The 21,688-nt window shown below is 36.1% G+C and overlaps 1 protein-coding gene across 7 annotated transcripts in view; it reads right to left on the reverse strand.

Moving 5' to 3' along the window:
- Positions 1 to 21,688, reverse strand: part of KIF6 (kinesin family member 6) — a 412,611-nt gene that overhangs the window by 291,702 nt on the left and 99,221 nt on the right. For all 7 annotated transcript variants that reach the window (XR_013534802.1, XR_013534801.1, XM_035295546.3 and 4 more), the window contains one exon: positions 18,379 to 18,488. Coding sequence is in view for 3 of the 7 variants with exons in the window: in XM_035295546.3 (XP_035151437.1) it covers positions 18,379 to 18,488 (110 nt within the window). In the remaining 4 variants the exon portion in view is untranslated. The remainder of the gene's footprint in view (positions 1 to 18,378; positions 18,489 to 21,688) is intronic.

A 21,688-nucleotide genomic window follows, 5' to 3' on the forward strand; every position in this document is an offset into this window, starting at 1 on the left:
CAGAGAACAAGTAAGTGTGGAATTCTAAGCATACTCATTTATTAAATAACTTTATATAGGTCACCGATTTTGGATTCTATTTATATAGAATAATTACATGCATAAGGTAAAAATGTTAAATGTCATCAATGATATTTGACTAAGCTACTTTTTTCTTCTAAATCACTCAGAGCCTTTGATCTCCAGTGTAGCTACTTCAGAACTATTACACGTCTACATATACTTCCAGGTGCTCATCCAGCTTTGTCATTTTGATCAAAATATACTTTGCCCATGCCCTGGGCATTTCTTCATAGAACTTTTGGCTATCTTTTGTAACCCACCCCTATGCATTGATACCATATGTTCCCCACTATTTTCTGATTTCTTCACTATGGAAGTTTTGAAAAGTAAATAAAAAGGCAGGTTAGAGTTTTCTTTCATGGGCTTCTCCCTGCTTAGGGCTCACTTGTGGGCACCCTATAAAAGGGTCCACTTCTAGCATCCTTTTGGAATCTTTGAGGCACAATCTTCCCTTACCAATCAGGGTCTCTTCTTTCCAGTTTTCAGATTCTTTTCCTGATATCTGCCCAATCCCTTGGGCATGATGCTTTGGACTTTCCCATATTGCTCTGCCTGCCCCCATTGAAAATCCTTTTTGCACTAAGTCTTGTAATCAGTGCGTCAGCCCCACCTACATTCATGTCTTTGCTCATAGAAGCCCAGCCTGAGCTATGCCCTGGGCGCTACCTATTGCCTGGGAGAGGTAGTTGCAGAGTGAGAGTGTTTTAAATTCTACTGCCAGTGAAACAGTTTTTCAAAGTTGAAGGAATTAAGGATCATTACAAAAAGTTTCTCATCCAGTTCCTTCCTTTCCTGGCTTTTTCTTTCCCTCTGTCCCTCACAATCAATAGCTATTTCCTGGATCCTTTGTCTACCACTTGGTTCTGACTATAATTTTCATGGGCTTGAAAGAGGGCTTATTAGAGTTTCTTAAATAAACATTCTAATTCCAAGATGGAAACCCCCAAACTATTTATTTGATTTTTTTTAACAGGCCTGTGAACAGTTTTCCCTGCAAAATGTTTCTAAAATGTTTAGATTTCAAGGAAAAAGTCACTGATAGTCTTAACTTGGATACCTAAATGGAAAAGTTCTGCTAAGTATACTCAGCCTGCTTAATGATGGGGAAGAAGCAAGCTTTGTGTTTTCTCTGTAAACAGAGAATCTTTTCCATTTGGCTAAGTAGTTGGAATTTGCAGGCTCTATTTAACGGACTGAAACACATATAAAGAGCAATAGGCTGGCTCTTGTTCTCAATAATGGAAGCTATCAATGAAAGAATCCTCCCCACCCCACACCCTACCTCCATATTTCAGCACCACCAACTTGCTGAACGGGAACTTCCCAGGCATTATTGCAATGAGCATGGTTTCTAATGTTCATGTTACAGGTAAGTGTTGCCATCGTGATTTCTATTTTTTATCTACTTGCAAATGTCTCATATAATAGTGTAGGTCATGCACTACACAATGGTGCCATGTCTGAGGGGGTGCTATTCACATCATGGGTTTGTATAGTTATCATGACAAGTGTCTGTCATAAGGCAACAAAGAGCCTTCTAACAAAATCAGCATACTGCAACAATTTTCCAACAGGTGGCAGGGGTGCCTTTTAGTAAGTCACATAAAGGTGACTAGAGGTCATGCAGACTAGAGGACACTGTCTAGACACCTTGGCCTAGTGCAATGTCAAGAGCAGGTGGGTCTCATGACAATGGGTGAGGGTGCACCAGGCTTTTCTAAATAATTAGACATGTTTCACGTGTTGTAAACATGGTCCCAACACCTGTCACTTAAATAAAGAGAACACTCACTTGTTTGTCAGTTCTCAATACCCCTTTTTTCCACCCCAACACATTTTCTCAGAAGCTCTTTATGGTGAAGATTTAGGCAAAAGGAGAGATGTAAAGTTTTAGGGAAAGTATGTAAGGTGAGCCCTCCTTTCTGCATTTAAACAAATTCAAAGGAAGATTTTCTTTAGATTGATTACAACTTTCTAAAAGGTTTCCTCTGTGATAGAATTAAATACTTGAAATATGTTTCTTGGGAAAGTTTTAGGAACCTGCAATATACATTTCTGTGTTGGTGTCGACCTAGACAAAATGAGCTAAAAGCAATGGATGTTTTTTCTAATCATTATTAAGATATTTCGAAAGCTCCTTCTAGTGGCTTGAAAATCATCTTTTCTTCATAGTTTTATCTAACATCATATTGTTTTACTGACGATGCAGAATATAGCTGATCACACGATATTTGTAAACTAAAAATAAAATCCTAAGCCCCTCAACCAACTGAATGGACCCCTTTTTGGCCAAGAGGACCCTAGAAAACCTGACAAACCAAATTCCCAGGCATGATAGGAAAGAAGGTTGGACACGCCTCATTATGCATCCTCCCTTTTGGAGTTTCGGCACAACCAACCAGCATTAATGTTAAAACAGAGACCATAAGACTCACAGAACAAACTTTCTGTGGCAATAAGACACCAAATTATAAGCAAGACGCAAAGCCATGCCAGGCTAGAGTTAAATCACACTCTACAAACCATAAGATCTAATTAAAAGGTTTGTAAAAATTAACCCAATATAATATGGCTTGTTTTCCAACCTCATTCTGATACAGCATCACAGGACAGATAACAGATGCCCCCAGTCTTAATTTAAAAGCATTCCTTTGTACTGACTTCAAGTCTTTAGACAAAGCTTAACTCTTTCAACCAATTGCCAACTAAAGAATCCCTAAAACCCAACTCTGACTTTTAAGTCCCCGTTGAGACACTCTACGTAATCAAAAAACTGTGCTTGTTACACTAATATTCCTTGTTAATTTCTAACAACACTCAGGCATATCATGTTCCTCCTGATGCTCCAGGCTTACAAGTAACCCACCATTTAATGAAATGTCTTGTTTGGCCTAATTCCGTATAATTAATTATAGAGCCATGCGCCAAAGTTTGTTTTCTTTAGAGCTGCCAACTTTTTTTCAAAGAAAATTTTCTCCTATTTTTGCTACCATTTGCTTTCTTATTCAGATTGTATAGTAGTAGTACCACAAATTATGTGCTCAAGTTTTACACATTTGGGAAAACTATGAGAATAGATACATCTAAAGGCAATGGATTTGTAATTCTGGAAAACCACAGCATTTCCTCTGCCAGGTAAATAGCTTTATATACCTCTTCGTTTATGATATCGCATTTTCCAAGTTCTGAATTTATTTACTTTTATTTGTTTTCCAACTATAAGCATAATACATGCTTCTCGTGAAAAAGTATTAAAGTAAAAAGAACCAAGAAAGCAGAGTCTCATCGCAAGGACAATGCTAGTATGTTAATATATTTCCTTAATTTCTTACACACAGTTTGCATATTTGTCATCAAATCATAAATGGGTGCATGTTACTCTCCTTTGATCACCCCTTAACAACATTTTATTTATTTCTTTATTTTGAGGCTGAGTCTTGCACTATTGCCTTGGCTCAAGTGCAGTAGCACAATCTCAGCTCACTGCCAACTCTACCTTCTGGGTTCAAGCAATTCTCCTGCCTCAGCCTCCCAAATAGCTGAGATTACAGGTGCTCACCATTGCACCCAGCTAATTTTTATATTTTTAGTAGAGAGGAGGTTTTGCCATGTTAGCCAGGCTGGTCTTGAACTCCTGACCTCAGGTGATCTGCCCACGTTGGCTGCCTAAAGTGCTGGGATTACAGGTGTGAGCCACTGTGCCCAGCCTACAACATATTTTTAATAGTTACACAATATTTTAGGGTTAGGTTGTATTAATGAAAATTTTTAACTATTCTTATGAGAATTTGTAGCTTCCAATTCAAGGCTGTTTTAAGTAACATTGTTTTATATATATATATATATATATATATATATACATATATAAAATTTTTGTGTGTGTGTATATATGTATACACACACACACACACACACACACACTTATATCTTTACTGTATCAATATATATCTGTTCCTGAAGCTTTTGAAATAATTTATATTTTCTCCTTAGCGATGATTTCTGGAGGTGACATTACTAGATCAAAAGTTATCAACAGCTTTAAGGCTCTCATCATATCTGGGAGGCCTATAGCATCTTCTGTGGAATGGACAAACTTGGGCTGAGATCCTGGCCTCACACCATGAGCTAGGTGTAAGTCTTTGGCATCTTAGGAACTTTCAATGCATCTCTGTCTCCTTTATAAACTGAGGACAATATCAACTGTAGAGTGGACTATTGGAATTCCAAATTCATGTATTTAAGTCCCTTGTTCATTGCTGTGCATCAGGCCTAAAAGGACACCTGGTATATGTTTGATGCACAACAATACATTGGATGAATGAATGAATGTGCTTAGTAGTGTATGTTGCACATTGAAATTCAATAAATAGCAGCTTTCTTGAAGGTAGGCAGAAAAATGCTTTCCAAATATGTTATACTGATTTACATTTCTACTGTATGAGAGTGCCTGTTTTGCTATTATTTTAATAACACCGAACATTAGTTTTTAAATCCTTACTAATATTTTAGTTTATATTGCGCTAATTTACATGCTTTGAATGGTTAATGAAACTGAACCTATTTCCATCTGTTTTTTAACTGTTATATTGTTTTGTCTTTTGTCCACTTATTTGGGGCATTTAAATGTATGAGCTCTTTATACATACAGTCTTTTGTTTCTTGTATTTATTATGCAAATTTTATATGCGCTTGCTTTTTAACTTTGATTAGAAAATTTGTTTAACAAATATAAATGTTTAAATTGTTATAATGTATCAATCTTTGATTACCGTAGTTTTATGCTTAAAGTCCTTCCAAATCAACAGAGTAAATAAAAATTCACTTTTCTTCTACTTTTTTGGGATATGAGTTCATGGAATGAAATGAGGGCTCTAAATGGATTTTTTCCTCTCCATCACTGATTGTGGCTCATGATGCAGGCTGCCTGTATGGGGGATCTGTCCTCCCCTTCTCCCTATTAGGCTTTGATTTTGTTCAGGGAATTATTTAAAAATACTACACTTTCCCAGACTCTCTTGCAACTAGGTCTGCCCATGTCACAAAATTCTGGTCAGTGACAAGTAAGTGAAAGTCAATGGATGGAGCTTCCCGGATACGAGCAGCCTCAGGCAGCAGGTGCCTGTTTCTTTCCAGAAATGTGCACTTGATGCTGGAGGTGAGGAAGCCACTTTGCATGATGACTAAAGCTGCCCACTAAGAATGGCTGTGCAGACTGATGGAAGGAAGCTGACGGCTAGCTGGAGCTTCCACAGCAGCCCTCCCTGCCTGTTTTTCGAATCTTTAAGGTGTGGTGGTGTGGAAGAGGTGAGGCTTGGGGTGTGGCAAGGAACAGACTGTTTCGTTAAGTTATTGTAAGTTAGGCTGCTATTTCCTGCAGTTGTTAATTTACTAATATAAATGTTCAATACTTTTGACTGAAAATTTCTTCCCTCTATATACATTAAAAGATTGTATGACACAATGTATTTAATTTAGAAGTAGCATAACACGATTTCATTATTTTTTACTTAATTTGAATAGATAGCATCATTAATTTTCTCTCACTTCTCTACTTTTTGAAAATTTCTCTTCTTGGTTGTCTACCCTTTCAGATAAACTCTGGAAGCATATATATGTTCTTTAAAGCCCCTGTGATTTTGTTTGGAATTTCACTGAACCTATACATTAACATAAGAACACTCCTTTAAGGTATTCAATCTCAGAAACAGATTAATAACTCGCTTTATTTTCAAATATTCCTTTATTTTCATAGAAAAATGTACTATCTTTTTCACAAAGTACCTGAATATTTCCTGAGCATTTTATTTTCTTTGCTACTATAAAAGAGATTAAGCCATTCTTTTTCTAAATGGATTGTTCCTAGGGCTTGCTTCTTAGAACGAGTTAGATAAATACTGATAGATAATAGCTGGCCAGCTAGTCTGAATACAATCAGTCTTATCTCTGTTTCCTAATAACTAACTTTCATTTTGTAGAACATCTTCAACTACCTTAGAATTCAATCTAAAAACACAAGGCCATTTACAATTAACTGCAGAATCACATATAGGCTAACGGCTATGGAAGTTCCAGAGCAGGGAGATTAATACACTGCTTGTGGCCTTCATCACCTGGCCCAGATAACTCCTGCAGCCACCTGACATAATCTCCTCACTTCCCTCTCCTAGACTTCATTCTACAGGCTCTTCCCATATGTCCTGTCTCAGGCCAGCTCAGCTCTGCTCCCACCTCAGCATCACTGTCTGATCTGGGCTCAGTCAGAACTTTGGTCTTGTCGTTCGTCAGTAAAATCAGGAAACCAATGAGGGTTGTTAAAAGGGGCCTGAGTATGTAGTGACAGGAAACAGCTGGCCATTAACCCTGGTCCATTAAAAATCAGGACTGGGGGTGCTGATGTTCTTTCCTAAGAGATCCATGTCATGTCCCAGTATTCCACCCGAACTCTGAGAAGACTGTGGTTTCTGGGTTTCTTTAGGCCTCCGGAGTCACTGTGTCAGTCTTGGTGAGCCAAAGCTTGTCCAGTTCAGCCCCATCTGTTGCATAAAAGAGGTGATCTCCTTTTATGAGATGACTGCAGCTCTAAATCACATGTATGTTCTTTTCACATGTACATACATTATTAGCGGGATAGTCAAGAGCAGCTGTGTTGTACAGAAGTCTCTTCGGGTGTTTCATGTGCATATTGCATTTTCTAACAAAATGGTAAGTTAATTGAAGATAAGAATACAGTTTAAATTCTTTATAACGCACTCAAAAGAGCTAATTGAGATTCTTGCAATATGGGAAATTGTTGGTATACATGGTAGTAACACTCTCAAAAGGCTGTAATAATTTTTTTCTCTATCAGTTGGGTTATGATAGACGTGTTTCTAAACCCTGTGCATTTTTCTAAAGAACAGAATAAACTGACCAAGCAAACTTAGAAGCATTCAAAGTTGTTTTAAATAATCCTAAGGTTTTGCTTTATATACTGAAAATTGAGAATAGATTCTGAAAATGATGGGCTATTAGAATAAATCAATTCATAAAGCAGTTGTGAAGACTAACAGGACAATATGTCAAAGCAAAACATATTAATATGCGGCTTAGAATGTGTATTTAACCTCTTAATGGCAGAACAAAGTGTATGCATTTGTTTATACACAAGGCACAAGGAAAATGGAATAGAATGAGGTGACAATATTTCTCCTGTCAATTAATCTCATGTCACTAAAAGTACAATATATCACAGATATATTTCTACATTCCAGATATATGAGTGAAAACACTGAAACTGTTTCTTCCTATCCTTCCATACATCACTTATTAGGCAATGGCTGGTGAAAGCCAACATTTCTATTACATGGACTAAATGTTTGTGTCCCCTCCAAATTCATATGTTGAAGTCCTAAATTCCAATGTGATGATACTTAGAGATGGGGCGTTTGGGGGGTAATTAGGTTTAAATGAAGTCATGAGAGTGGGGTCCAAATCCCATGATGGTATTAGTATCCCTATAAGAGCTCTCTCTCGCTCTCTCGCTCTCTCTCTCTTTCTCTCCCCCGCCCCATCAGGTGAGAAGGCAACGATCTGCAAGTCAGGAAGAGAGCCCTCACCCGACACCAAAACTGACAGTACCTTGATCTTGGACTTCCCAGCCTCCAGGACTGTGAGAAGTAAGTGTCTGTTGTTGAAGCTACCCAGTCTATGGTATTTTGTTATGGCAACCCATGATGACTAAGACAACCTCCTAACTGTCTAAGACATTTCTGATATTGAGAACAATCTCCTTCAATTGGCTACTGAGAGTAGAGGTAGCCAACTTTCCCTCCTGTTGTTACTCTAGTAGCACAGGCTTTGTGTGGAATTGTGTCATTTTCAGGCTAGAGGGACTTTCTATTCCCTTTTTCATGATCATTGGCAATGTTTCAGTTCTCAAGTTACAGAGACCCTGGCCAAGCCATAGAGGAGGACTTAACATCACTGGTCACTGGTCACTCACATCATCCTACAGGAAAGCACCCCCAACTCTTCAAGAGGTTGCCATTCCAGCTGTGAAAGTAATTGACTCAGTTTAAGAAAAGACTGGAGTTAGCTTTGAAATCTATGCTTATAGGCCTAGGAGTCCCCTCAAATCCCCATAGGAACCAGAAAAGAAAAACCACAAATGAAACGTAATGCAAAAGGTAGTAATAAGAACTGAAGGATGCATACCTCATCTAAAAGCACTAAGTTAAAAAATTTTAAACACAAAATGTGTAGTCCAAACAGAACAGGTTTATAGCTAATGCAAGGAGGGTCCAGAGTGTAAGGAGAACTGGCTTGGAAAAGGACAGAGTTCCTGAGACTAGAGGAAAGTAGGTGAGTGAGAGCAAGGCTGGCAGGCAGGAAGTTGAGGCAATTCGTGTTTGACAGTTTCCGTATTCTTTCTCAGATAGGGATACAACAGGCTTCAGAGAGAATTGGGGCAGAGAGTAGTTGACCAAAGAGATGAGCATCTGGTACAATATTGTGAGGATGGGAACAAAAAGCACCAGGCTCAGCAGGCTGAGGGCCCAGCTAAGGCTGGAGACCATAATGTGGTGGAGACTAATCCAGTCTTCTCTGAACCCTGAGACTGAAATCAGCTTCCTCTCTTCTGCCCCCAGAGAACCCAAGGCATCTTGTCACTATGCACAACAGAAATGATCAGTTTATGAGTCTGTTCTATCAGAACCAGAGCCCTTTGAGACGAAGGACATTTACTTTCAGACCTTTGCAGAGAGTCTTACATGCAACAGATGGGGCTGAACTGAACACGCTTTGGCTCACCCAGACTGACACGAGTGACTCCAGAGGCCTAAAGAAATCCAGAAACCACAGTCTGCTCAGAGTTCAGGTGGAATACTGGGACATGACACTGGTCTCTTAGGAAAGAACACCAGCACCCCAGCTCTGATGTTTAATGGACCAGGGTTAATATCCTGGTTCTAGCTCTTAGCCAACATGAAATCTCGCGGAAACATCACACAATCTCTGTGAACCTCAGTTTTGTCAACTGTAAAACATGGATTATAATACCTACTTCCTTAAATGAGATAACGTATGCACAGTCCTTAGCATAAAAATAGGTGCTCAATACATACTGGCTCACTATCCTCTTTGGAGAGATTTTCCTGATATTCCAAAAAACAACTTTCCCTATATGGATGAGGGAAGGGATTAAGGCAAACCTACTGCATTCAAATCACCTGAGATGTTTATTTAACCATATCTGAATTTTCTGGAGGTAGAATCCAGGAATTAGCATTTTTAGCAATCATCCCAGGTGATTCTTACACATAGTTAAATTTGAAGCCACTAGATTATGATGCCTTTCAATTATGTTTCTTTGTTTTTTACTCCCACTGCCACCTAAACAGTCCTAATAACTTCCCACGATGCTCTGACTCTTGTCCACCTCATTCCAGTCCTACACACTACTGACTGATTTTTCTTCCTAATAGGCACTTCCAATTATGTTATGTCCTGGAATCAAAATCTCCAAGGGCTACACCTTACCTGCCAAATCCTTGCATTTATACCTAGCCAGTCTTAATGCTCTTGGCTACTCCCTCACTGGGTTCTGGTCAAACAGGTCTACTAACTGTCGCAGAACAAGCCCTATGCTTCAACTTTCCTATCTTTGTTTCCACACAAAAGCCACACTCCACTGCCCCAAGTCCTACCCCTTCCCTCAAGGATGATTTCATCTGCCATCTTCCCTATGAATCTTTGCCTGCTCTCTTGCACTGATGTGATTGCTTTCTCCTGTGAGCTCATCATTTTTTTTTTTTTGGCTCTCTTACAGTGTTTTTCATATTCCACCTTATGCTATTTTACACTACTTTTATCCTCTCTGCTATGAGTTCCAGGAAAACAGGGACTACTTTAGTAAACATGGTGCCTCACACAATGTCTGGAACAAAGTTGGGTCTCAATAAATGTTTGCTGAATATATGAATGAATTCACATGGCTGGACTGTAGGCCATGAGAGCAGAGACTGTGCATTTTCTTTTGTAACTTTTGCATCACTTAACAGTGTTTTCTATCCAGTAGATATTAGAAATGTGTGACTTGAATTTAATGCTTGGCGACTTTTTCCCCTTTGATGTCAAAAATGTAACACATTCAAAACTTTTTGAAAAATTCAAAAAATGCAACACAGCCAAGATTTCAATAGTAAATGCTGGAGTTTACTGACTCCTTTTTATAGTAATAACCATAACAATCGTTAGAATCTTAAATGGAATAGGCTTCCCTATTTAGGACTACTAAAATTATACTAAAATAAGGTGACTATTTTCTCTACAGCTGAGACCAACAGTTATCCTGTTTTACTTCTCATGAGACAAACTTAGATTCTAACTATATCCCTTTTATAGCATGTGACATAAGAAGCTTTCAAAAATAGAATATCTATTTTCATTTGAAATACTAAAAAATTTCTAAATACAGAATAGGTTTAATATACATATGTGTGTATATGTGTATATATGTCTATATACAAATATATAGCCAATTACTATTTAAATTAAACCTTTTGAGATAATTGTAGATTCATATACAGCTATAAGAAACAATGTGGAGAAATCTCAGATACTCATTCCCCAGTTTTTCCCAATGGTAACATCGTGCAAAATTATAGTATTAAAATATCACAACCAGGACATTGGCAATCCAATTCACCAATCTTTTTCAGATTTTTCCAGTTTTTCTTGTACTCATTTGTGTGTGTGTGTGTGTACATTTTAGTTCTATGCTATTTTCCCAGTTCTACTTGTATTCACTTGCATGTGTTTGTGTGTGCATTTAATATTTAATTCTCTGGAATTGCCCCAGTTTCGCTTGTGTTCACTTGTGTGTGTCTGTGTATGCATTTAGTTCTATGCGGTTTTATCCCGAGCCACAGAACATTGCATCGTCACAAGAAGCACACAAAGCACACTGCCATGTGTGTACCTACGCAACTGTCTTGCATGCTCTGCTCATGTACCCCAAAACCTATAATCCAATAAAAAATTAAAAAAAAAAAAAAAAAAAAGAATCCTTTGTGTTGACCTTGTCCAACCATTCCCACTCCCCTCCCTAACTCTGTATCCACTAATTTGTTCACCAGTTGGAATCATACAGCACATAAACCTTTCAGGCTTGGCTTTTTTTACTCAACATAGTCCCCTGAAGATTCATCCAAGTTGTTGATTGTCGCAATAGTTCATTCCTTTTTGTTGTCATCTTATTAACTAAAGCCTATAGTTTACATCAGGGTTCACTCTTTGTATTGTAAATTCTGTGGGTTTTGACAAATGTATTACATCATGTACCCACCATTACAGTATCATATAGAACAGTTTCACCACGCAGAAACTCCCTGTGCTTCACCTATTTATTCTTCTATCCCTCCCCCTCAACTCTGACAATCACTATCTTTCACTGTCTCTATAGTTTTGCCTTTTTCAGAATGCCATATAGTTGGAATCATACAGTATGTAGACTTTCATGCTAACTTTTGCACTTAGCAATATGTGTTTACATTTCCTCCATGTCTTTTTGTGGCTTAACAGCTTATTTCTTTTTGTAGCCAAATAACATTCCCCTGTATGGATGTACTATAGTTTATCTGTGAACATCTTGGTTCCTTCCAATTTTTAGCAATTATGAATAAGACTGCTATATGTATTTGTGGGAAGCTTTTTGTGTAGACATAAGTGTTTAACTAATTTGGGTAAAAACCTAGGAGTGCAGTTGCTGGATTGTATGATAAAAGTATATTTAATTTCCTAAGAAACTGCCAATTTGTCTTCCAAAGTGGTGGTATCATTCTGCATTCCCACCAGCAATGAATAAGAGTTCCTGTTGCTCCACATCCTTGCCAGCATTTGGTGTTAGTATTTTAGATTTTAGCCAGTCTAATTTGTATGTAGTGGTATATCACTTTTTTTTTAATTTGCAATTCCCTAATGACAGGTGATGTTGAGCTTCTTGTCATATGCTATTTGTCATATGTGTATCTTCTTCAGTGAAGTGTCTGTTCAGATCTTTTGCCCATTTTTAAAATTGGGGCATTTATATTCTTATTGTTTAATTTAAAAATTATTTGTATATTTCAGATATAATTCTTTGTATATTTGTATCTTTATTAGATATGTGTTTGGTAACTAATTTCTTCCAGCCTGTGACTTGTCTTTTCATTTTCTTAGCAGTGTCTTTCACAGAACAGAAGTTTTTAATTTTCATAAAGTTCAACTTATAAATTTTTCTTTCATTGGTCATGCTTTTGGTGATGCATCTAAAAACTCACTGGCAATTCCAAAGTCATCTGGATTTTCTCCTATGTTATCTTCTAGAAGACTTACAGTTTTGCATTGCACATTCTGGTCTATGACTGAACAAGTTAATTTTGTGAAAGGTGTTAAGGTCCATGTCTAGATTCACTTGTTTCATGTGTGCATATCCAGTTGCTCCAGTACTATTAGCAAAAAAGTCTATCCCACTTCCATTGAATTGCCTTTGCTTCTTTGCCCAAAATCAGTTGACTATATTTTTAAGGGTCTATTTCTGGGCTCTCTGTTCTGTTCCACTGGCATATTTGTCAGTTCTTTTGCCATTACCATACTGCCTTAATTACTATCTTGAAGTTGGGTGATGTCAGTCTTTCGACTTTGCTCTTCTTCTGTACTGTGTGGGCTATTATGAATCTTTTCCATTTCCTGTAAAATTTATAGTCAGTTTATTAATATCTACAAAATAATTTACTAGAAATTTGCTTTAGATTAAATTGATCTATACTTTACCTACAAATCAAGTGAGAAAGAACTGACATCTTAACAATATTGAGTCTTCTTATCCAAAAACATGGAATATCTTTTTATTTAGATATTCTTTGATTTATTTTATTAGCTTTGTCAGATTTATATGTATTTCATTTTTTGATCCTAATGTAAGCAGTATTCTATCTTAAATTTTAAATTCCAATTATTTATTGTTGGTATATATGAAAACTGTTGGCTTTTGTACCTTAACCATGTATTCTGCAACCTTGCTATAATCTCTTATGAGTTTTAGGAATTCATTTGTCAATTCTTTGAGATGTTCTACATAGATAATTAAATCAACTGTCAACAAAGGCATTTGTACTTCTTTCTTCACAATAACTTTAATTTCTTTTTCTTGTGTTATTGCATTAGCTAGGACTTCCAGTACAATGTTGAATCAGAGTGGTAAGAGGGACATCCTTGCCCTGTTCCTGATCTTAGGGAGAAAGCCTCTAGCTTCTCATCATTATATATAATGTTTCCTATAGCCATTTTGTAGATATTCTTTATCAAGATGAGAATATTTCCTCCATTTCTAGTTTCCTGAGAGTATTTATCATGAAAGGATGTTGAATTTTGTCAAATATTTTTTCTGCATCTATTGAAATGATAATATTATTTTTCTTCTTTAGACTGTTCATGCATTGGACTACATTAGCTGGTTTTTTAACTTTGAACTAATCTTGCATACCTTTAATAAATCTCTCTTGGCTGTAGTATATAATTCTTTATATACATTTTTAAATATAATTTGCTATTTTGTTCAGGATTTTTGCATGTGTGGTCACAAGAGCTATTAGTCTGTAGTCTTCCTTTCTTGTAATGCATTTGTCTGCTTTTGGTGTTTGGATAATGCTGGGCTCAGTGAATGAGTTAGAATGTGTTCTCTCTGCTTCTTTTTTTTCAGAAGAGATTGCAAATTCTCTGGGATATTTAGTAGACAATATGTATGTCTTTTATTTCTTGTTTTTCCTTTACTGCAGGGTCTAGTATTGCTATTCCATATTGAAGAAGAGTGGTGAGAGTAGACATTCTTGCATTTTGTCTGATCTTATGAGGAAAACATTCAGTCTTTCACTATTACACATAATGCTAGCTGAAGTGTTTTGTAGATTTCTTTTAATAAATTGAGGTGATTTCCTTATTTCTAACTTGTCGAGATTTCTATCAACAATAGGTATTAAATACTTTTTCTGAGCTTCATGTAATTTTTCTTCTTTAGCCTGTGGATTAAGCTGGTTCAATTTGCTAATTGCTTTTCAAATATTGAACCAGTTTTGCAATCTAGAATAAATCTCACTTGGTCATGATATAGTATTCATTTTATACATTGTTGGATACAATTGTCAATATTTTGTTGAAGATTTTTGAGCCTATATTCATGAGAAATACCAGTCTGTAGCTTTTTTTTTTTTTTTTTTGGTACAATCTTTGCCTGGTTTTGGTATCAGGACCATACTAGATTCACAGAATAACCTAGGAATTGTTCTCTCTTCAATTTCCTGAAAGAGACTATGTAAAATTGGTGTTAATTCTTCTTTAAATATTTAGTAGAATTTTCCAATAAAACCATCTAAGTTCAAAGATTTCATTTTGTGGAACTTTAAAATTATGAATTCAATTTCTGTAGTAGTTATTGAACTATTCCATTATGTATTTTATCTTGGTTAAGTTTGGTTCAATCACTTTTGATTGTTAATTTAGATGTCACTATTTCTCATATTTACTAAACGAATGACTATAGCAACATTTGCAAAAAAAGAAAATGCCTTTAGTCTAGTGCCCTGATATAATACATACAAGATTCGCAGACAGTTTATAGGCAAAAGTTCTGCAAAAGCAGACAAGTGGTACATCTTAAAATGTTAAAAAAAAAAAATAGAAAAAGCAGAGTGTATGTGACAAGAGCATCTTACAGGTGATATTTGGGGAAGCTGTGTCACTCAATGGTGAGAAGCTCCAACTGATGGTTATTATTGTGCGGTACCAATGTGACCCTGAGTTTAATTTTATATAGTTAAGCCTAGTATAAGAATGCAAAAGAGATAAAACGGGTATATTGCCATTGTCCCTCAAATGGATGACTATGATTTTGGGGACCAAAGTCAACAGACATTTTGCCTCCTATTTTTAGATGGCATTCAAAGTGTTTGAGACCTTTCAGCTCACAACAATGAAACCAGTCAACCAGACAGCTAGAATTTCAGAGTTATAGTATGTCCCAGGTAAAGAGTGTGTGAAACCAAATTAATAGCACATATGCTTAATCTAATCCAAGTAGAGCAAAAAAATAACATTTCATTATAAATAATTATTTTATTATCTTAGTAAAAGGCAAACTCTTCTAAAGCCTCCAGAAAACTAGCAGATTCAAACCTAATTATCTCCACACCAAAGGACTATCCAATTCTTGAATTGTTCTGAAATTTCATAGTAGTGAATATATTTGAAGTAATAGGCTATTGACTTGGATATGTGACTCTTCTTTCTTAATCACATTTTGATTTTAATGGGATTTGCTTTCATGTAATTACAGTCCGAAATGTGAAAATAAGAACACTTTCAAACCACTTTTGTATATGTATATGGTAGTTTCTTGAAAACAACTGTTTTATAGCTGAGGTCACTTCTAACTTGAGTCAATGAACTCTCCAACAAGAGGACAAAGCTACTAAAGAAAGAACAGTAGCTGAAGATGAAAGGTAGCAACATCTCTGGAGACAATCGGACCAGTATTGAGAATGACTGCTGAATGCCAACCATGCTGAGAAATGTGGAGGACACAGGGGGGACTAAGGCATTGCACTTGCTCTCAAGAGGCTTGCTCTTTTCTAAAAGGAGCACATCTGAAAATATTGAAATCAATTCTTCTTTTGTGAAGGATAGAAAACTCACCAAATAAGTCTTCTCCTGTGAAGGTCACCACTCTTTTTAACTCTTGACATTGGAGGTTGAAAGACTGTTAAATACTACTTAATCTAATGCCCATATTTTACAGAGAAATTCAGAAAAATGAAATGATTTACCTAAGACTGGGACTGGAACCCCAATTTCCTGACTTCTAATCAAGTACTTTTTATTCTACATATTATGTTACCTCTCTTAGAGTTCAATGGACTTTCCTCATTCCTAGCTCTTCCCATAGTTAGGCTGCACCAAACCATGTCAATTAGATTCAGATGAAAAGAGCTCATGCTCTGTTCTTCTCCCTCGACACTCTCATTTCAAAACGTCAACTTCACAGTTTCAATTCAGCAAATAATTTTTACAAATTACTAAGGACTTATTCTGGCTTAGGCAGCAGAAAGACTACTAAACCAAGTAAGGCATACTCCCTACTTCTGAGGAATTTATTGTAAATATAAACATTTAGAACAACATCCTTAGCAAACTTATCTATGTAAAATTTATTATCATCACTCGATCAAACTTTCTAATGGAAATCTCCTTTTTAAGTCAATGACGCCTTAATTCTCTATGCCCCAGTATAAAAATTTTAAAGCTCTTTTTGCTACTCTGGCATGAAAGTGAGAGTATCTGGTTTTTAATCTTTGTTCTAACACTAACCAATTAGTTTTGAAACACTGGCCAAGTCATACCTGTCTGGGCTTAATCTCCTCAATCAGTAAAACAAAGAGAACACCAACCTTCTATGATTCACTTCTTTTCAAATTCAATCAAATCCAAGGTGCTGGATATAATCAAGTTATTTTATTTCACTTCTTTGCACATTTCTTGAATTCCTCTCTCCTCCTCTATGTTCATCATATCCAAGCTCTTAATTCCTGGATTATTGTTAACAGCTTTTAAACTCTTAGGTGTACATGTTACTTGCTGAAAGCAGTCTGAAGCAAGATTTAGCCTGGAGGTATACTGGTTAGACTAGAGGCTAGAAAACTAATTAAGACACTTTTTAGAATAAAGCTCAAACTCACACTAAAAGCCTGTCATTCAAGTCTCTCCAAAAACTGGCTTCAATTGGCCTTTCTGCTTTTATTTCCAACAACTCTTTCTCCTAGTCCATTCAGGCTATAAGAAAACACTATAAACTGGGTGGCTTTATAAACAACAGAAATTTGCTTCTCACTGTTCTGAAGGCTGGCAAATATGGTATCAGGGTGCCAGTATGGTCAGGTTCTGGTGAGGGTCCTCTTCCAGGTTATAGGCTTGTGGCTTCTCACCGGTGTCCTCAATATGGTAGAAGGAATGAACCAAGTCTTGAGTGTGTATTTTACAAGTGAACTAATTCTATTCATGAGGGCTCTACCTTCTTGACCTAATCACCTCCCCAAAGGCCCCACTTCCTAATACCATCGCCATGCTGACTAGGTTTCAACATATGAGTTTGGGGTGGCAAGGGTGACAAACACTCAGACCACAGCACTCCTCCACATACTGCCTTTCCAAACACACCTTCACATCTTTAATGTTTTTCCTGTCCTATGTAAAGAGTTTTCCTTTTCTTTGTACACTTAATGCTAATGGTTTTATTAAGCCCATTTTCTTGTATGGATTCAGTAATCTTTCCTTTCCCTTAATTCTTAAACAACTATTTACATTATAAATAACAGTCCCTTTCCTAAGTCCCTCTTATAAATATTTTAAACATAAAGGGGATGATATGCAAAAATTCTCAACCAACATTAAAGGAAGTACATATAAAGGTAGTATAAACAGTGTAACTTATTTTCTTTATTATTTCTTCTTAATTTCTTTGAAATTAAAATAATCGACTGACTGTTAATCTTTTTGGTAGAGAATTAATATGTACCTCTAAATTAGAGCATTTAATAAGAAGATAAAAACATATTTTCTTAGTTATAGGCTACTTCTGATATATGAAGATGTCTGAAAAAAAGTATATGAACTGTTACCAATTAACATATGTCTAATATAGGCAGATATTCAAACAAGCATTGAGCAATGTTATATAAATGCTGGCAGGGTAACTTGCCCCATTATTAGATAAACTTTGAAGACGCTATTTAAATTTCAGTCATGAAATAATCAGTGCCAATCTGATCAAATGATTGCCAAAGTTAGCATTAGCCATAGTAGAGAAGCATTTGAGGAAAACTTAAAAATGTTATTTTCTCTGTTTCAGATTCTCTTACTGCTGCTTGAACTCTAATTTGAATACCTTCTTCTAAGAAAAAGGCCACAATTAGAGGAGTAACAGGGTTTCATGTGGCAGAAAGAAAGTAGTACTGTCATATCCCATCAATCCTCTTAGCACCCAGTCTTAGAGAAAATTCATTGCACTCTCTTCTGCCAATTCCAAAAGAGATTTTCCCAAGAAATGAGTTTTGGGCAATTTCAGTTCCTATCACTACTGTCCATTTGTCATAACTGAAAAAAAATACATTATTTTACAAAAAGATTCAGTTATCCAGTATTTGCTAATTATGATTGAGACCAGAAACATACAAAGTTTCAAAGAAAACAATTGAAGAGAACATCTGAAAGTAATTTCCCTCCATTCTTTGTTGTTCTGCTACTCACGGCAAATCTTCCAAACTGGAGGCTTCATGTCTTGGATCCAAAAGATCATGACCACATTCATTGTAGATTTCCAAATAGGAAATGTGTGTTGTATATATTTTGCTGCTGTCCTGATTGGGAAGGGGAAATGTATTATTTATTAGTTATAAATAATGATTCTGCTTAGATGAAGATGAACACATTTAGCACTCAGTTCCCTCACAGTTTCTCTCTTTTTCTCTCACTTTATATGGTTTACATTTTCAGTTCATGACACTTTCAAGTTGCCAGTTACCATATGCATGAAGCTTTTTTTAATGGCCAACACCCATGATTACAAGCAACTTCAGTCTGTTATTTTTTATTGGTTCCACATTATACATAAAAAGTCAATATACACTTACAATGAGCCAACTTGGTTGCAGAACTGTATAACACACCATTTTTTACTTTCCAGACTAAAAAAAAGGTTACTAAAAAAATAAACTTACATTCTGTGAATAGTCTATTCATAAAATAGGACACAGATCATTACTTTGGTTTAAAAATTTCAGGAGCAAAATAGTTTCCATCTTTAATCATAATTCTTTTTCAAGTTTTCTAATATTCAATATTTTCTGATGATATAAATAGATAACAATGAAAGTGAGTTCCAGAGGACAGAAAATAGCTGATTAGTCAGGTATGAGTGGACATTAATAGTTCACTGCTGATACCTCACCTGTGGAGTTAATTTTCCTGGCCCAAGAGGGCAAATCAGGGATAGTTAGCAATTAGTTAATAGAGAAATGTTTTTGGTGCTGAAATGTATGCATTTCAGCAATGACATAGGCATCAATGTAATGAGGCTAAAAGTCAAGGTGCCTGGTCCTAGTGTCAATTCTGCCAATAGACAAAAATGACCCATTCCCTTTGAGGTGGAAAAAAATAGGGAATTTTCAACTCTTGAGAAAGTTCAGTTTTCAATACAAAATATAAAACAATAGCACCTTCTTCTTGTTCCTCCAAAAACACTAATGCTTCCATTTCTGAAAATTTTATGATGCTTTTCATAGGGGGAGAGTATATTTGTGTCTTGTGGCCAGCAGGTTGTCAGGGTGTCAGAGTGTATACTAACAGAGAATTTGCTTAAGATGATCTTCCTGATTGATTCTCACCCATATCCAAGGCAATCCATTTAATAGGTGTTGTTCAAAGGGAGCGAGGACCAAGTCACAGAGATAGGAGAAAGAATAGTGGCCTATAAATAAAAGGCTGGACTCCTACTCTAACTAGAGGTGAGCATCTACCAAGTCAGGCCTTAGTTTTTAAACCCATTAAGGTGGATAAGTTGGCTAATAAACCCCTATGTGTTCTTCCATGTAAAATGAATGATTCTTTGGTTCTAAAATGGCTCCAATTATCTAAATAAAGATGCTGTCATTTCAGAAAGACAAAATGATACACGAACAATTAAAGCAACTCTTAGCCTTCCATGACTATCACAAAAATACTCAAGCTATAGCTGAAATTCTATATTCTGGTGCTCTGTGAAGGTGACAACATGGACTGAATTACCAAGAAAATTTTTTTCAGCTTAATGCTGAAAATTCTTCTGATGTGGGGGACTGTAATGGTTATCCCAACAAATGGCCTACTGATCACATTAGTATCCTAGTTTAGTAACGGTACTACCTCAATATAATTCTTTGGGTTATAACTTGGCTTAGCACAGGTATCAGAGACTATAAACACTAAACAGACTCTGTGTGCCTGTTAGTATAATCCAGTGTTTCTAAAATATTCCATGGAATATTCCAGGAAAACAGTGTTCCATGGTCAACATATATGTAAACTCTGTCCCTCTCTGGAGAATGTTAAAGGTCCTAGGGGATATTTTAGCAACATGCTGAGATCCTATCTAAACCAACACAGTTTTAAAATTTATCCAAAATACCTGAAATATCCCAGAGATTATTATGGTTTTAGATTTTAGTATACATTTCTAGTGCTTCTTACCATTAGATAAAAACTGGGTTTGAATATTGGATCTCCATTTATAACAGAATGATCCCACACCCTTACCCCTCAGTTGTTTCACCATAAAAATGGGCGTAATAACCCTGATCTTGCATTCTGTTGTAACAGAGAAATAAGATTCTATATTTAAAATCTTACAAAACTGTGTGGCCCATAACAGATACCAATGAATCATTGTTGCTGCTGTTGCTATTATCATTGTTGGGGTTATTGTTATTATTTCTGGAAGCTTTCTAATGGAGAATTCAGTATATGAATATAAAAGGAAAGGAATATAAAAGCAAAGAGGACAGTCAACTTGTATGTTTGTCTGCAGTGGAGAAAAATGTCTTCTTCCAGAAATTAATAAATCATAAAATATCAGGAAAATGGCAGGTCCACTGCCCTGAGAAGATAGGGATAATGCTTTTGGCCCCTCTAGCTTCTGCATTTTCTGGATTTTTATTGGAAAATACACTTAAAATTCGCTGAGCTATGTGGCAAGCTACCTTTCCTTATTACTCCTTTTTCATGTTTAGGATTGCCAGACTGTAATGTAACACACATGTTTCCTGCAGACAGCCTTTTCTTCTGTCCCAAAACAAGTTTGAACCTCTCAATACTCAAAAATAATAAGCAGTGATTTCTAAAATAAATGGCATCAATTTTCTTCCCTTAAAATCAGTGAAAATGTGCTCCTATCATACTCATAGGCATTTCAGGACCCAGTATGCTGGGCTCTTACTTTATCTTGAAATGAAGACTTTGCATAGGTCAAATGTTTCCTTTAAGAGAACTCCATGTACCTCTCTAAGGCAATCAGGCTGCATTTTTCAGCTATACAATATGAACAAATTTCATGATGCACTTCAAGTTACCTGACCAGTTTCACTTCAGCTGTTTGATTATAATGAATGTATTATATGTTCATTTACCAAGAGTTGCCCTGGCTTTAAATTGGTCCAATGGGCTCTCTACAAGTCTGGGAAGTTATTTAGGATCATTCAGAATAAAGTGGAGTTTACAGTAATGTCCGTGACAGACAGATCTAAAACTATGAACCTGACAAATGGTAAGTACTAAGAAGACATTTAGAAATTTAGATCTGTACTTTAGTAACCATAAATAAATTTTTAAAGGGACAAAAAAATATTTCCTTTGGAAGAGGATGAGTTTATTCTATCAGGAGAATTGGTTTCATTTGTTTCAAGAGTTTCAAGGATTCTCTGAAATTGGTCAGGGATCACTTGGCAACATCAATATCCATATATGGGTATTACTGGCTGTGATAATAACTATCATGTATTGAGCATATACTGTGTGCAAGGAACTG

Source organism: Callithrix jacchus, chromosome 4 (genome assembly GCF_049354715.1).
Source record: "Callithrix jacchus isolate 240 chromosome 4, calJac240_pri, whole genome shotgun sequence".
Taxonomy (NCBI): domain Eukaryota; kingdom Metazoa; phylum Chordata; class Mammalia; order Primates; family Cebidae; genus Callithrix; species Callithrix jacchus.